The sequence below is a fragment of the Manis pentadactyla genome, chromosome 9, assembly GCF_030020395.1.
Source record: "Manis pentadactyla isolate mManPen7 chromosome 9, mManPen7.hap1, whole genome shotgun sequence".
Taxonomy (NCBI): Eukaryota; Metazoa; Chordata; class Mammalia; order Pholidota; family Manidae; genus Manis; species Manis pentadactyla.
In genome coordinates, this window is record NC_080027.1 from 128,965,500 (window position 1) to 128,982,998 (window position 17,499).

The following is a 17,499-nucleotide window of genomic DNA, read 5'->3' on the forward strand; positions in this document are numbered from 1 at the left end:
TTGTCTATCCTTGAATCCAAAACTGATTAAGCTATATGTATTTTGAAGCTCTGTGGGTAGTTGTATAGTTCTTGAAGATTATTATACTGTCCTGATAAACTGACCACTCTCCAATTATGGAATGACCTTTATCTTTGGTAATATTCTTTGTCCTAAAATCCATTTTGTTTGATTTAACATAGCAACTCTGTTCTCTTTGTCTGTGCATTTAAATTTTTTTAATTGTGATAAAACATATGTATACATATGAAAGTTAGCATTTTAAGTGAATGTTGCCATTAATTACATTCACATTGTTGTGTGCCCTACTTCTCTTCTGATTATTGTTATCTCGTGTATTAATTTCCCAGGGCTCCTGTAACAAATTACCACAAACTTCTTGACTCAAACAACAGAAATTTATACTTTCACAGTTCTGGGGACCATTTGTCTGAAATAGGTGTTGGTGGGGCTGTACCCCCTCTTCAAAGCCCTGGGAGAATCTGTTCCTTGCCTCCCCAGCCTCTGGGAGCCCCAGATGTTCCAGGTTTCTGGCCCATCACCGTAACCTCTGCTTTAGTAGCCATACTGCCTTCTCTTTTCTTCATGTGATTTCCTTCTGCCTTACTCTTATAGGACATTTGTGTTTGCGTTTAGGGCCCACTGTGATAATCCAGGTTGATCTCTTTACTCAACATTGTCAAGTTAATTATGTCTGCAAAGACCCTCTTTCCAAAAGGGTCACATTCACGGGTTCTGGGGATTAGAACATGGACACATTTGGGGGACGCTAATCAACCCATATGGCATAGCATACCTATCCATATTTTACTTTTAACCTAATTTTGTATTTGTGTAAGATGGGTACCTGATGGAATGCAAATAGCTGGGCCTTTATTTTTCAATCCAGTGTAGACGTCTGCCTTTTACTTGAGGTGTTGAGATGCTTTGCAATTAAGGTGATGATTGATATGACTAAGTTTAAATCTGTCCTCTTGATGTTTCCATTCATCCCATCTGCTTTTCTCTCTTTTTTTTTTTTCTGACCTTATTTGGCTTAATCAAATAATTTTTTTGGTTTTTGTTTTGTTTTTTTTTTAAAGGATTCCAACTTACCCACCTTGTTGGCTATTACCTATAACTCTTTGTTATGTTATTCAATTGTTCATTTTCAGGTGTCTTTAACTTACCACAAGCCATCTTCTGTAAGTGATATTATACCAATTCACATATATAGTATAAAAACCTTACCATATACTACATTTCTGCCTTCCCAGCCTTTGTACTATGTCAGCATTTTAATTTTCATATGTTATAAACCCACAATAAATTGTATCATTTCATCATTTTTGCTTTAAACCATCAGTTATCTTTTAAAGTGACTAGATAATTTAGAAATCTTTATATTTGTTCACACAGGCACAGTTGTGGGGTGTTCTCCAATCTTCACGTAGATCCACATTTCCACCTGGCATCATTTTCCTGTGTCTGAAAGGCTTCCTTTATTAAGATTCATAGTGCAGGCTTGCTGGTGAAGAATTCCCATTTACATACACCTGGAGAAAGTCTTTTTATCTCTTTCTTCTCTCTTATTTTTGAAAAGTATTTTTACTGGGTACAGAGTTCTAATTGCAGGGTTTTTTCCTTGTGCTTTAAAGATATTGCTTCCAGTGTTTTCTGGCTTGCCATGTTTCTGACGAAAAGTCAGCTAGCTTCCTTGTTCTCCTTCCTCTGAGTGCTTTTAGATTTTTCTGTCACTAGTTTTAAGCAATGTGATTATGTCATGCCTAACTGTAGTTTTCTTCATGTTTATTGTTGGTGTTGATCACCTTTGATCTGTGTTCTTACAGATCGTGTTTGCACTGTGACCTGAGGGTGGGCACCCTCCCCAGCCCCAGGGGGCTCCGGGCACTCTCCCCTTCACCCGCTCAGGTGGTGCCCTCTTCGGCATCTTGTATGTCGTCCCTCGCATGCTCAGGTTGGTGTCAGCAAGAGAGGTGAGGTGGTCCTCTGCACATGTCCAGAGCGCTCTGGCATCTCTCCTCCAGCCTGTATTTGCACCCTGAGCACTTCATGCTTCCATCATGACTCTTGTTTTTGTGTCCTCACCTCAGGAAGTGCTGCTCTGGAAACTCTCAGCAGCAGGCGGGGGCAGTAATAGGGCTCATCTCACTGCCTCATGTACAGTGTCCTGAAAATTACTGTTTTTTATATTTTGTCTTAAAATTTTTTAAGTTATTGTAAGTGGGAGGGTAAATCCAGTTCTGGTCATAAGCAGATGACTCACCACTTTTGGTCTGGTTTTGTCCCTTTCTTTCTACATTGTCTTTATTTAGAATAATCACATGTTTTTTGTGGTTACATTTATCCCTTTTAAGTTATTACACATTTTAAAAAGTCCGAAGTCTTTATTCCAAATCATAGTATGTCAACAGTAAATAAGCAAGCAAAACTAGACAGAAAATTTCTGAGAGAAGACAATGTGAGATCAGACACATTAGAGTTCATTATGTTCTACAGCTGGGGAACTAAATGCATGGTGCCAAAGAACAGGGCTACAGTAAACAATGAAGCCGGATAGAGAATCCAGAAGACCTAACCTATATACAGGAGTTCAGCATGTGAGAAAGGTAGAAATACAGGTCAGTGGCAAAAAGATAAATTATTTGATAAATAATTGGAGCAGCATGGCAACTCTGGAAAGAAAATAAGGTTGTGTACTTACCTGACACCACCCACAAAGATTTATTTTTTATTCATTAATTAAGAATTAAATCAAAGAAAGACTATAAGAAGCTATGGTAATATTTTTAAAAATTGGGATAATTCTAATTATAACACAAATCCCCAAATCCTGATGGAAAAGATTAACTTAAAAAATCCATAACAAATTTAAAAGATAAATAGCATACTAGGAAAAGTATATACAACTCAAAATCACAAACCAATTCCATTTTCCTTAATATTTAAATGGTTCCTATGAGTCCACAAGAAAAAGACCAATAGTTCAGTAGAAAAATGAGCAAGGAACATGCACAGTTCACAGAAATAAAATGAAAACTGCTTCCAAGGAGATGTAAAAGCCTCCAGTCTCGCAGGAAGAGATGCATATCAAATCACTGATTACAATTGTGTACATCGTGTTGCAAGCGTCAAGCGTCCTGTAACACCATGTCGGTGCTGTGGAGAATGCACTCCAGTGCATTGCTACAGGGAGAGTTGATTGGCATTATTTCTATTAGAAAAATTTAGCAACATTTTATCTGTATTATAAATTCATATTTCACTTCTGGAATTCATTCTACTTATATATCCACAGGTGAAAAATGACATGTACAATACTCGAAATTTTAGCAATAATAAAATATTGTAAGCAATTTTATTACCCAACAATACTGAATTTGATTTAAATTATATGTCCCTGTACTATAAAACTAGGCTGATCTAAAAACAAATAAGGAAGCCATTGTGCCCTGCTGTGGAGCAATCTTCAATATATAATGTTAAGTGAGAAAGAAATGAGTTAGAAAGCACATATTTACTTGTATATGCACAGGATAACTGGAAAAATGCAAAAGTCACTGTGAGCACTGTTTACGTTTCAGAAAGGAGGACTGGGTGGCTGAGGGACAAATGGGGGACAGAGACTTTTCAGTTTTTATCTTTTGAAGTTTGTACCGTGTGAATACATTGACTATTTCAAAAACTAAATATTTTTAAATTATCTTGTTTAACTTTGTTCTTACCTGGAGTCAAAAATATTTCTTCCAAACTTGTTTAATGTTTTTGAAATATTAAATATACTTTCTCATGAATACACTTCCTCATTTAGTTTGAATTTTAGGTGTAATATATATACCATATATTACTAGATGATTGTACCTTTTAATTGATTAACAACTTAGATATTTTTTTATTAGATGTTATATTTAATATAAAAAGCAGTTATGAGAATCCTAACATTGTCCATGCATAGCCCAGATACATTTAATTTTTTTTTTTTTTGAGAGGGCATCTCTCATATTTATTGATCAAATGGTTGTTAACAACAATAAAATCCTGTATAGGGGACTCAATGCACAATCATTAATCAACCCAAGCCTAATTCTCAACAGTCTCCAATCTTCTGAAGCATAACGAACAAGTTCTTACATGGTGAACAAATTCTTACATAGTGAATAAGTTCTTACATGGTGAACAGTGCAAGGGCAGTCATCACAGAAACTTTCGGTTTTGATCACGCATTATGAACTATAAACAATCAGGTCAAATATGAATATTCGTTTGATTTTTATACTTGATTTATATGTGAATCCCACATTTCTCCCTTATTATTATTTTTTTTTAATAAAATGCTGAAGTGGTAGGTAGATACGAGATAAAGGTAGAAAACATAGTTTAGTGCTGTAAGAGGGGAAATGTAGATGATCAGGTCTGTGCCTGTAGACTAAGTATTAATCCAAGCTATACAAGGGCAACAAAACATCCACGGATGCAGATTTCTCTCAAAACGGGGGATGAGGTTCTAAGCCTCACCTCTGTTGATCCCCAATTTCTCTCCTGATGGCCCCCCTGCGACTGTGCCTGTCTTAGGTTGTTCCTCCCTTGAGGAATCTTACCCGTCTCTGGCTAACCAGTCATCTTCCGGGGCCATACAGGGAAATGTAAAGTTGGTAAGTGAGAGAGAAGCAATATTCTTTGAAAAGGTTAGCTTTTTACTTCTTTGCAGATTTATGCCCTGTGTCTTTTATGCCCAGCATTTGTCTTGAGCTATCTTTACCACTTGAAAGAATTATGATACTCAGTAATTTCGTTATGAGGCACGAATTCTACCTAAAGGTTGTAATTAGGAAGGAAGAAGAAAAGCTATAGAAGTAGCAGACGAAAGAAAACATGGGAAGATTGATTATTTCTTTGACATATCTTCTTGTAGAGTAACATAAGCATGTATAGGTTTTAAACTACTAATTAAATTGCGCACCCACATTAACATAATAGGAATACAGCTACATAACCAAAGCAGACCTACAATTACCAGCCATCTCCAGTGAAACCAAGGAAACCAGTTAGGCACCCTAGGCATTTGTGAAAACTTATCAATGATATGATGGATATTGTCTAACTGAATTTGAATAGTTTGAGAAAAATCAGACAAATTAAAACAACACATTCCTGGGAACTGTTCACATCCCATATGTTCTTTTAACAGTAGATAGTCTAACAACTTAGATATTTTTATATCCCAATATGTATTTTAATTTTTTATAAAGGGCTTTCTTTGAATTCTGGCTTTAATACTAGCTTTTTGATCTTTGACAAAGCACTTCAACTTTAATACTAAGCTTAGAATGAAACTGAGCAATGACAGGGAATGAAGGACTGATGATCACAACAGCAAAACAGAACTCTAAATGAGAGAAGCCTTACAAAAAAGAGTGCTTGTATTTTCCCATTGATATGAGGTTCCATAACAGTATGATTAGTGGAAGAGTTGGGACAGTGGCTGCTCTAAGGGGAGTGGAGGTGGGGTCTGCCTGGGAAGGGAGCATAAGGGAACTTTCTGGGATGATGGTACCTGGGAGGGGTCTGAGGTGTGCAGACGTATGCATTATGCAAGACCCATAGAATCCACACATGAAAGTTGTGCATTTCTTTGTAAATTTCATATCAAAAGAATAATGCATACAAAATAATGTGCTTGAATTAATGATATATTTGCTTAAGTATTTAGAGGGGCTTGTACAGAGACCTGCAATTTACTTTGAAATGTGTCAAAAAAGGATGGATTACATGTGATTTTTAAAAGTAGGTAGAGTCCAGATAGAGGTCATGTTGAAAATTTTCAAATTAAAATAAGCAGAAGCCGTACATTGGAAGTCACCCAAATGTCCATGAACAGTAGCACAGAGAGATAAAGTGTGGCACATTGCCAGAATGAAACACTATGCAGAGAAGGAACTATACTACAGCCCAAGATCCGGATAAATCTCACCAGCAAAATGTTAAGCAGAAGAAGCCAGACGAAAAAACAACAGCTATATGGTTCCACTTATGTAGTACGGAACCAGGCAAAACTGGTCTCTGCTGTTAGAAGTCAAGATAGTGTTTAAGATTGGGGATGGGCTTGGCAGTGGCCTGGAAGGGGAATTGTGGGGTGCTGTATTTTCATATGGATATGTTTAATTTGTGAGAATTCATTTATCTGTGCACTGACTAATGGGATGTGCACTTTTAATGTGTTGTTCTAATAAAAAGTTACAATATTGAAATCATAGCTCCCACCTCTTAGTATTATTTTGTACTTTAAATTAAAACCCATTAGAATGTAAGCTCCATGAGGACAGTAATGTTAATCTATTTTTTCACAACCATATACCCAAGACTAGAACATGACCTGGTACACAACTGGACACTGAGAACACTTTTCATAAGTGATAATATAGCACAGTACTTACCTTAACTTGCCACTGCGTATGAACTCTACACATTAGGACATTAATATCAATAATATTACCTTCTCATTTCTTGAGACAATAAAGGTTATTTTTCTCTTTAACCTAGATGTAGACAATCCAGACAACACTATGCTTAACATCAGGTATCCTCTGTCTCCTGTTCCTAAGTTCATCTCTTCAGTTGCTCAATGGTGTAAAGAAATCAGTGGCCACAGGTGAACTTTACCCTACGGACTTACAAAAGGGAATTAGGGTTGAAATTCACCATTTTTTTATGCAGTCTGAGTTAATTTTTTATGTGCTGTTATTGTTGCCCTTATTCCTTTTCATGTTCTTACTGGATTCTGGCATTAAAAGTATTGTCAATTAACATAACTTATTTTAGCATTAGTCAAAAATATTTTAAATGAAATGTAAGGCTTGTTACAAGGGAGTTTAGACGGATGTTGTGAATAATTAACTTTTTCCTCAGCAGTATTGTGTACTTAATGAGGAGTCCCTAGTGCTTTAGAGTTGTTAAAATCTTTACTGAGCACACCACTGAGGATGAGGTCAGTAGACTTGGTGTTTATCGTCATATTAGCCATCTCCAGAGAACTCTATGCAGAAGGTAAAATCAATTTTTAATATTCTTGATTTCCAAAAATTATAAAGGGAAATTCTAACATTCATTTAACTTAAACTTTTAATACAGCCTTTCATTGTTATGTATCAATTTTAAAGAAAGCATACTTATCAATATGATTTGTTGTGATATTTAGACAGGTTTTTTTTCCTTTGGGCAAAACTATTAAATCATTCTTATTGTAACAATTTATAAAAACAAGCCAAGAAAAGACCTTTATATCTTTATGTTTTGGGGCATAGGAGACGTAGATCTAAATATTTTAAAGGGTATCCAGGCTAACAACCATCATTTAGAAGTTGAATGTTAACCTTAATTCTAATTTCATACTAGAATCCATTCTTACCACAGGAAAGCTTGTGCAATTTTAATTCTCTGCTCATAAAAGGAGAGCTTAGTGTGGGATATTTGAAAAAGAAATAACCGTAAATCATCAAGATTTCCAACTCTTGACACTGATTTTTATGCTAATTTACTCATTGGTTGAAGTCATTAAGTAGTGATTAGTAGGAGGACCATATGAGTAATAATGCAAAGAAGGGCACTTTTGAGAGGGGAAGGGGACTTTATTAATAATAGGTGGGACACCAGGTGTAAATCATCACTGTCCAGACAAACTAGTTCCTGTGGGTCTCTAATCATTAGAAATCTTTATAGCCAGAGTGCCTAGTGTTCTAGTGAGGTTAGTGTGAGAGTGAGCAGTCAGTGTGCGACGTGGTCTACTCAGGAGTAACACACTATCACTGTGGGGATGAAAAACCCTGCAGGTCATTGGCTGTCAGCAAGAGCGAATAGCCAAAGTAGGACGCATCAGCAGCCAGGTTTTCTGAATCACCTTAGGAAATTTGTTGAAATAAAGCATCCCATGGATTACAATTTTGCCTTTTGGTTGAATTTTACAACTTGAATTTAGTTGAATTAATTGAATTTTCTACCAAAAGAGTTCTGCAGTTAGAATTATAAGGGTGAAATAAATAGAATTAATCTTATTTGATGCATTTGATTTTCCAGTAAGATAATTTTTTGTGGCTCTCCTTAGCTTTGTTTTTTCTGTCTAAATAGGAAAACAGCTGATCTAATTGTCTATTATCTACACCATGAAGACATTGCAATATCCTAGCTAATTTCTAAAAATATTATATGGTTATAATCTTTGACATACACAAAAAAAGTAAGCTGTCTGTGAGGGTGTGTTTTCCTACACATATATATAACAATAACTATATCACACAACTGCAATAGTAGTATAACTCCATTTGGGTTTGTGGACCAAATTCCAATGTGTAAGTATGTGGGAGGGGTTCTTCCCACACACCACCACCAAGCAATTCCCAAATACCAGCAGGGTGTCGGAGAACTCAACTCAATTCTGATGCTATCTGCCTGGAGACAGCACAAGATACCCCAGGTTAAGGGCTCCGTCCTACAAGATTGCCCTCCAGCCCCCACTCCAGACACGGAGGTTCCCACGACCTCCCCTTGGGTTTAATTTGCTAGAGTGGCTCACAGAACTCAGGAAAACACATTTACCAGTTTAGTAAAGGACACAAGTTAACAGCCAGGTGAAGAGACACAGGGCAGGGTCCTAAATAAAGGAGATTCTGTCCTCGTGAAGCCCTGTGCATTCTGGTTCCCCAAGCATAGGAGCTCTACCCCACTGAGAAGCAGGATCCAAGAGAGAAGAGAGGGGTTCTGTGAGGGCTTCATTGCATAGTCATGATTGACTAAATCATAGACCATTGGTGGGTTCAGTCTCCAAACCCTACCCTTGGTTGGGGTCCAATGTCTCTAATTAATCTGAGAAAACACCCATTTCACGTTTAAGACTGCAGTGTTTTCAGGAACTGTGGGTGAAGACCAAATACACCTGGAAAATATATATTTGGTCATATTGAATGAACAAGTCTTTCTTATAACTCATATCACACTGCCTGAGGACAGGGACCGTGGCTTTCCCTTATCCCCAGCCAGAAGCTTAGGGGCAAGAATGGAGTTAATTGTACTTAATTATAGCATGCCATGCTCACTGGCCTACGGAAGGGGTGCGAGAACTGGGCTGGCACCGGCCTGGGAGCGACGCGGTGACTGCCGACTGATGCATCAGCTGCCAGTTGGGGAGGAGTGGGCCTGCGGGAAAGCCTGCAGGCAGCAGTGGCTCCTGCCAGGAGTGAGGCTCACGGCGCAGAGCACGCGGAATGCAAAGGTGGGGGGAGGTCGGCTGGAGAAAGGAGGGCCCATCAGAAGGGACGCTGCCAGGAGACCCAGAGAGGTGCACAAGGTCTGGGGCGGCTGCCGCCCTGCACCAGCCCAGGGCACCCGTGATGAAGCAGCAGGTGTCACCGTGGTCCCTCGCATCGCCCCTCTGGCTTGGGCACCCAGGGCCATTCTGAGGCCTTGCTGGAGGCTGTGGGGATTTTTGAGGGTTGTGGACTCACCCGTGGCAGGTCATGGGTCCCAGGTGGTTGGTGCTTCGGCAGATGGCGTTCCTGCGCTCTCGGGAGCAGCCTCGCTTTGCCCTGGGAGCCCTGAACCTGCTGCTCGCGGGGCACTCGACTGTGGTGAGAAGCTGGCCACCAGGTGCCCCTTGGCCTCCTTCCTGCTACCCCACACTGTCCCCTGCCCAGCTGGCCGCCCAGGTGCTGGGCGAGTGTGCGCTGGTGGTGGACGGGGAGCAGGGCTCCCAAGTATTGAAACAGCAGGTCCAGAGATGTTCTGTGCAGCATGGCGGCTACAGAACAGCGCTGTTCTGTACTTGAAGGTTGCTGAGAGAGTGGGTCTTAAAAGTTCTCATCACAAGAAAAACCATTAAGATGCTGTGTGGTGATGATGTCAGCTAGAATCACTGTGGGGATCATTTCCCAATATGTACATATATTGAATCATTATGTTGTACACCTGAAACTAACATACAAAGATTGTATCTGAATAAAAAAATTCATGAGTAAGTGCAATACTATAAGTAAATACAATATTTACTCATATGTGACTGGCTTCTTTCACTTGGCAATGTTTGTAAGATTCACCATTCAGCATTCATGTTTCCTGACTGTGTAATATTCCATTGTGAGCATAGTCTAAAATGGGTTTACCATCTCCCCCATTTATGGGCATGTGAATCATTTCCATTTGGAACTGTGTGAACAGGACTGCTATGAATATTCTCTTACATGTCTTGGAGGTGCACAGGTGTATGCTTTTTAATGGGGTTTGTGCATATTCTGCCTTGTGAAATATTACTGAACTATTTTCTCATAAGGGGTTGTGCTAACTTACACTCTCACTTGTACATGTTCCATTTTCTCCACATCTTCAACAATCAGTGAGATTGTCTTTCCTATTTCAGTCATTCTAGTGAATATGTGGTACCATCTCATGGTGGTTTAAATTTGCATTTTCCTGTTGACTAATAAAGCTGAGTACTTTTTACTAGGTCTCTGACCATTTTAATGTCCTCTTCTGTAAAGGTCTTATTCAAGGTTTTATTTGTTTTTTTTAATTGGTTGTCTTTTTCTTTAAGAAGGCCATTCATTTTGAAATTTCATAGGTTTGCATATCTTAGGAGAGCATCATCTATTTCAAGAACTCTGCTGTTCAGTATGGTGGCCATAGCCACATGTGGCTATTGAAATATGGCTTGTCCAAACTAGCATGTGCTGGAAGTGTAAGCACATGTAAGTTCAGACTCAGTAAGAAAAAAATAATGAAAAATGCTTTTAATACATTGGGTCAAATAAAACCTACTATTAAAATTAACTTCACCTATTCCTTTTTTGTGGCTACTATATGTGGCTAATTACATATGTGGCTTGCATTGTATTTCTATTAGTGAGGGCTGTCTTACAAAGTTAGAGAAAGCTTTCCTGAGCCAATGGCCTGCCCCTTTTTATTATCTGACCATTGGGTGTTGGAGTTGCTAGCAGATTGCAAGTACTTTGATTTAAAAATGTATTATTGCTTGATCACAAATTTCATGGTTTTAGTTATGTTTTTCAATTTTCAGCTTGATATTTACTCATTTCAGAGAAACCTTGTGGTCTTCCTAATGTGGAAAATGGAAGGATTGCCCAATATTACTATTCTTTTAAAAGTTATTACTTTCCAATGAGCATACACAAAAAATTGTCATTTTCCTGCTTGCCTGGCTACACAACTGAAACTGGGAGACAAGAGGAGCAGACCACATGTGCTGCGGGAGGCTGGTCCCCAGAGCCGAGGTGCTTCAGTAAGTCGGCGGGAGGTGCCAGAATGGTGTGTGTGGCACTCAAATAGATTCGATTGTAAAAGTGTGGCAGGTGGTTAAACCTTTTAGTAGCTAAGAACAAAATTACTGGCCCACTATCTTTTTTACAAAATGAATGCATAATCCTAAATTCTATAAAGTTTCTCATTAAAATGTTTTCAACAATAACCCATGAAAAGGATAAATGATAATCACTGAAATTGTTATTATCAGTTGCAAGGAACAAAGATGTAATTGAGTTACTTAAAGGAATAAGGAACTGATTCAGGTAATTCCACACAAGAATCCGGAAGAATGCTTGACACTGGCCTTAGGAAGAATAAGATTGTTACTCTGTTTTATCATCTGAAAGATTCTTCTCTTGTCTGTATGCCAAATTCTCTCATAATATCTGCTGAAAATGTGTTTTCTCTGAATTTTTAGTTTAAATTTGTGAAAAAGAAGTCTGATAGGCCCATCTCATTATTTCACATCAGGCCACACCATAGACTATTTATTGGCTTCCACTGGGTCAGATGACCTCTGAGTGAAGAATTCCCTAAGCTCTGTTTTGCAGAGTAAGGGGCTTTGGTTGACTCAGGTTCATTTAGAAGAGGAAATGGGTATGGTTGTTGCAATGGTGTATCTAGTAAACATTCATTTGGGATAATTATCCCTTCCATGACTTGAGGACAGACCATAAATGTAAGTATTGTACTTTTGTACTTTAAGTATTAACACAGATCATAGATTGATTCTAGTAAATAAATCTCATAACTAGAGGATAAAAAATAAACACCTCAGATTTATTTACTCTGGTAGATTGGAGGTAAGAGCATTGAAATGGGAGCTAGAAGAGAGCCCAGGCAGTGCCACACAATGGTTAGGGTACAGCCTCTGCAGTCAAACTGCCCACGTGTGAATCCTGCTCTGCCCCTGGCAGTGACTTAAACCTTCAGAGCCTAACTTCCTCCTTTATGAAAGGGGAAAATGCTGCATCAGTGAGATAATCCTTACAAACTGCTTGCCATACAGCAAGTAATAAATATGTTTAAACTGCTGTTAATCTTGGGCAAGTCTCTTAACCTTTCTGAATTGGTTTTTTGGGAGAATCTAATAATAGGGATTAAAGAATAATTGAACTGTATATAATGTTATGATAAATTTATATATTATCCCACTCTGTAAACTCAAAGATTTTGAGTAACATGTCTGTGATTCCATCACAGTCCACATGGACTGGCTGTGAAGCCTTACTGTGCAGTAGATGGTCATTTGCTGAAAAAAATAAATGAACAAAGTTTACACATCAAGATGTCTACAGAAATATTTAAAGCTCCATAAAGTCGGTACGTGCTTTTGCTACATGATGTTAAAAATTACCAAACACAGTAGACTTATATTAGGAAGTGAATCCAAAAGAAATTCCTTCTATTTGCTATTAATGACACTTAGTTAGTGGAAGAGTTCTGGGTATATTTTCTAAAAGTAGATGTGGTAGGGTTAGGAATGACTAAAATAAAATTAGTAAATACAAAGAATGTCAGTGTTGAATCAATTTTTAAAAGAAACTTGGTGCAGAACATCTAGGATATTTCCAAAACCAAACTAAATTAAGGAATTGTGGAGTGAAATTTTTTCTATCTTTCTTTCAAATTCCAAGAATAATAAATATTTGCCTTAGTTTTATAACTTAGTAAAACACAAACTTAATTTTATCAAGTTAAGCAAAGAAATATTTTTCCCCTAGGAAAATGCACCAAGCCTGATCTGATAAATGGTTACATCTCTGATGTAAAAATACTGTACAAAATTCAAGAGAGCATGAATTACAGTTGTGCTTCAGGACACAAAACCACGAGTGGGAAGGATGAAGAGGTGGTGCAGTGTCTTGCGAATGGGTGGTCCTCTCAGCCAACCTGCAGGAAGGAACAAGGTATGTGTTTAAAAATCAGGTCATAAAACTGAAGATTAGGACTTGTGAGGTTTACACTTATACTGGTAGGCGTTTTTATTTAATAGAATTAGTTGTAGTGTGTCTGCAAAGGCAGGAAGTGATCATTATATATTTTTTCTTAAATGCTAAGTGTTTCCTTAACCCAAAGGATTCTCAGCTTCCGCAACAAACCTACTCTAGTAGTTCCTACTTTATACTAACAGAGAAAAGAACTGGAGTGGAATGAAATGGAAGAGCCTTAATAAACCTGTTTCTTGCAATATATGTAAACTACTATTTCCTTTATTAGGGAAGAATTCAAGATAAGGCACATTATTCTATATTGTAAAACAGTCCCAGATATACTTAAAATAATCCAATAATTTGAAATACATGCTTTGTTAGTGCATTGTTAGCTGTTTAACTTATACAAATCCATGGACGGAGCGTAACAAAAAAATGTTACTACACAACCTTCAGCTGAATTATGCCTTTAGTCAAGTTTACACTAGACTAGACTTTTAGAACAGAAAACTGGTGGAGTTAAGATAGAGGCATATATGAAGGGACCGGAGGCACAAGGGCTAATGACTGCCTCTCTGTTTTGGCAGGGTTGATGCCACAATATATTCTTAGAAGTTTGTGAAAATACATTTGAGATTTCTTTTGAATATTTGAGGTTCCGTGGTAAGTTCATAAAGTAAATATTGTCAATTTTTTAGAAACGTGCCTGGCACCTGAATTATATCATGGAAATTATTCCACAACAGAGAAAATATTCAGAGTGAAGGACAAGGTGCGATATGAATGTGCTACAGGCTATTACACGGCCGGAGGGCAGACGGCGGAGGAGGCTGAGTGCCTCCCGTTTGGATGGTCCCTCACGCCCAAGTGTGCCAGTAGGTTCTCATTCGAAAGACGATGTTTCCACTCTGAAAACTTCTCTTACGGAATGTGTATAAGTCATTATGCTCCAGTTTCTGCACCTTTTTGCTTCTGGTTTTAATTATGTCACTAGTAGGCTTTGATCACTTAAAGCCTTCAAACAGGAAAAATTCCTTTTAGCTCAATTAAATTAAAATAAGCCTAACTGCATTTAATGAATATATAAGTGGACACTTTTTGTTATGTTTAACAAAATAAGGCAAATTTACTAATTTCTGTTCAGATATGGATGGCATGTCAGTAGTAGCTGAATTTTGTCCTAACAGGAAAAATAACACTTCCTTGTACTTTTATTTTTTCTTTCATTTTTAGAATTAACTTGCTCTTCTTTAAGATTAATAGAAAATGGTTATTTTCATCCTATAAAGCAAACCTATGAAGAAGGAGATGTAGTTCAGTTTTTCTGTCATGAAAATTATTATCTAAGTGGATCTGATTTAATTCAGTGCTATGACTTCGGCTGGTACCCAGAATCTCCTATATGTGAAGGTAATTTTAGAAATTTCACGTTCATACAAATAACGTATCATGTCTTAATTAATTCCAATGAAAAAAATTTCCCTGATGATACCTAATTCTTGGCCTGAGTAATATTTTTTTAAAGAAATATTGTCTTTTAAGTCAATGCTGTTTTCAGCTATCTTTAATACATGTAACCTGAAGAAATATTAAGTTTTGCATTAATTTGTAGAGTGGATATATCTTTTAAACTGTCTTATTGTAAATTTAACTCTTACTATAACAAATAACTTCTTATTGGGAAATTACTAGATCCAGCTTTGTGAGGGTACTTTCATATTTGGCCACGTATTTCCTAACGTGAAAATACAATCTTCAAAATAGTGGAGTAAAGAGCAGAAACCCCAACAGACTATTACCCAGAGTGAAAATGAAGACCGAGGTCATCTCCTACGAGCTGGGTGTGGTTAAGTGCCTATCCTGAGTGTGTTCACACCAGTAGTATGATGGCCTGTAGAAGACGCTGATTCCACAGTCATTCAAATATCCTTACAGTGAGATACGAAGGAGTCCTAGTCTAGCAGAGGAGATAGATTTAAAGAAGTAATTGATTCAACCTGACAAAGGGCATAACAAAGTCCAGTGTTCGAGCAAACATTAAAGGCTTGGATTGTTGTGGAGGCAGGTAATGCTCAAAGAGGTGAGGGGCAGCATCTGGACGAGGCTCTTAAAGAAAACAGGAGTCTGAGGATTGGAAGCGGAGAGTTTTATGGGCTTGACAGCCTCTTTGTTCTCTGTAACACAGAAAATAATGTCATTAGTGACACGCAGGAGAAAGACAGGAAAGTGGAATTTGGGAGAGCGTGGTGAACATTTGAAATAAGCTCTGAGGGGAATCAAAGCGGGAGTTGACCAGGAGTGTGCAGTGGGCCTGCCTGGCACTGTCGTCATCCTTTAAAGTCACTGAACATCAGTTACAACGTTTCCCTGATTTTCCAGTCATGCTCAAGAGCCCTGGGTCTAACAGTAAAGCGGAAGATTATTAGCCAATTGTCTGTAGCAAGTTATTTCAAAAACAAATAGCAGACCTAGTTACTGTTATTCCACACCCCACCCATCCAAAGTAGTCAGCCTGCCAGTGCGCCTGTGATTTTCTCTAGTAAAGTAGTCATTATGCTAGATAGGCGGTGCTGCAGGCTGAATAATGGCTCCCTCTGCCCCCAAATATGTCCATTCCCTAAACCCTGGAGGCAGAAACTGTTACCTTAAGTAGCAAGAGGGCCCTTGCGGATGTGACCTTGAAGGATTTGATGTAGGAATAATGCCTGGGATTATCCGTGCAGGCCCTAAGTGTCACCACAGGCATCCTTGTAAATGGGAGGCAGAGGGAGATTTGAAAGGGTTACATGCCAAAGAATGCAGGCAGCCCCCAGAGCTTGAAAAGGCAAAGAAGCCTGTTCTCTCCTAAGGCCGCCAGAAGGATGTAGATTCCTGACATCTTTATTTTAGCCCAGTGAAACTGATTCTGAACCTCTGGCTTCCAGAATTCTAAGAGAATAGATGTGTGCTATTTTAAGCTACTGAATGTGGTGATTTGTCACAACAGCAACAGGAAATTACTGCATCAAAATTTTAGAATAGTTAGGAGGAGAATACTTTATTTAATTCAGAGGGACATGGGTTCAAGACCAGATTTGCCACTTACTTTATAATTTACTTATTTTGGAAGTTTCAGCTTCCTTATCTATAACATGGGAGAAATAATAACCCCAACATTATAAAGTCATTTTAGGATTAAAGGAGATCGTGAATGCTGTTTGTGCTGCTGTTTCAGTTTTCTTTGGTGCATAACAATGCTGCTCCAAACCAAGCAGCTGGGAACAGCACACTTGTATGACTGCACGGTTTCTGCAGGTCTGTGTCTGGGTGCAGCTTACTGGGCCCTCTGCACCCCAGTCTAACTACGCTGCCATCCAGGTCCCAGCGGGACTGTCTCAGCGGGGACAGACCTGCTTGCAGACATATGTGGGGGTTGGCAGTCTTTCGGACTTTGCCGGCCGCTCACCTGAGGGCCACAGCTTTTCCCTGGCCACCAGCTATAGGCAGCCCTCTGCCCCTCGCCGTGTGGAAGCTCACAGTATGGCAGCTTGCTTTTTTCAAAATCAGACTCTCTTGAAGAGAGCCTCAGCACGAATGGCCTGCTGACAGCACGTGGCATAATCCTGTGCACATAACCTCCTAGTCCCAGCATCTCTGCTGTGTTCTGTGGTCAGAAGCAAGTCACACAGGAGTGCTCATAGGCAGCGGATCAGGAGATGGGGACGAGGGCTCAGCACAAGAAACATGCTCATCAAACCTTCCCTAAACGTGACCGAATATGCTGACATTTTTTCTTAAGGAAGAAGAAATCGATGTCCTCCTCCACCTCTGCCTCCAAACTCCAAAACTCAAACGTACTCGACAGCATATCGCCATGGAGAAATCATTCACATAGAATGTGGACTTAATTTTGAAATACAGGGATCAGAAGAAATACGTTGTGAAAATGGAAAATGGACAGAGCCTCCAAAATGCATTGGTTAGCAACGCCTTGAGTAAGTTTTACCTGAAATGAAATCTGTATGTGTGGCTAAATGGTCTTTTGTCTTTAAATTGTCCTTTTCCAGAAGAAAAGGATAAGATAGCCTGTGAGGACCCACCCTTGGTTGAGAACGGTGCCCCAACGTCATCTGCTACCATTCATTACAGTGGGGATAAAGTGGCATATGGGTGTGGAAGCGGCTATCATCTCCGTGGATCCGAAGAAATCACTTGCACACGTGGAAAATGGACACTGCCCCCTGAGTGTGTCGGTATGTATGCTACCTTAGAATCGGTAGCT

At 38.8% G+C, this 17,499-nt stretch overlaps 2 protein-coding genes across 2 annotated transcripts in view; both read left to right on the top strand.

Moving 5' to 3' along the window:
- ASPM (assembly factor for spindle microtubules) overlaps positions 1 to 11,215 on the top strand; it is an 88,356-nt gene extending 77,141 nt beyond the window's left edge. Inside the window, exon 29 of the mRNA XM_057508167.1 lies at positions 11,081 to 11,215. The gene's annotated coding sequence lies outside the window, so the exon portion shown is untranslated. The remainder of the gene's footprint in view (positions 1 to 11,080) is intronic.
- Positions 6,913 to 17,499, top strand: part of F13B (coagulation factor XIII B chain) — a 30,772-nt gene continuing 20,185 nt past the window's right edge. The window contains exons 1-7 of the mRNA XM_057508169.1: positions 6,913 to 7,044; positions 11,081 to 11,281; positions 13,029 to 13,214; positions 13,937 to 14,113; positions 14,472 to 14,648; positions 17,017 to 17,196; positions 17,285 to 17,470. Coding sequence (XP_057364152.1) covers positions 6,981 to 7,044; positions 11,081 to 11,281; positions 13,029 to 13,214; positions 13,937 to 14,113; positions 14,472 to 14,648; positions 17,017 to 17,196; positions 17,285 to 17,470 — 1,171 coding nt within the window. The 5' untranslated portion in view covers positions 6,913 to 6,980. The remainder of the gene's footprint in view (positions 7,045 to 11,080; positions 11,282 to 13,028; positions 13,215 to 13,936; positions 14,114 to 14,471; positions 14,649 to 17,016; positions 17,197 to 17,284; positions 17,471 to 17,499) is intronic.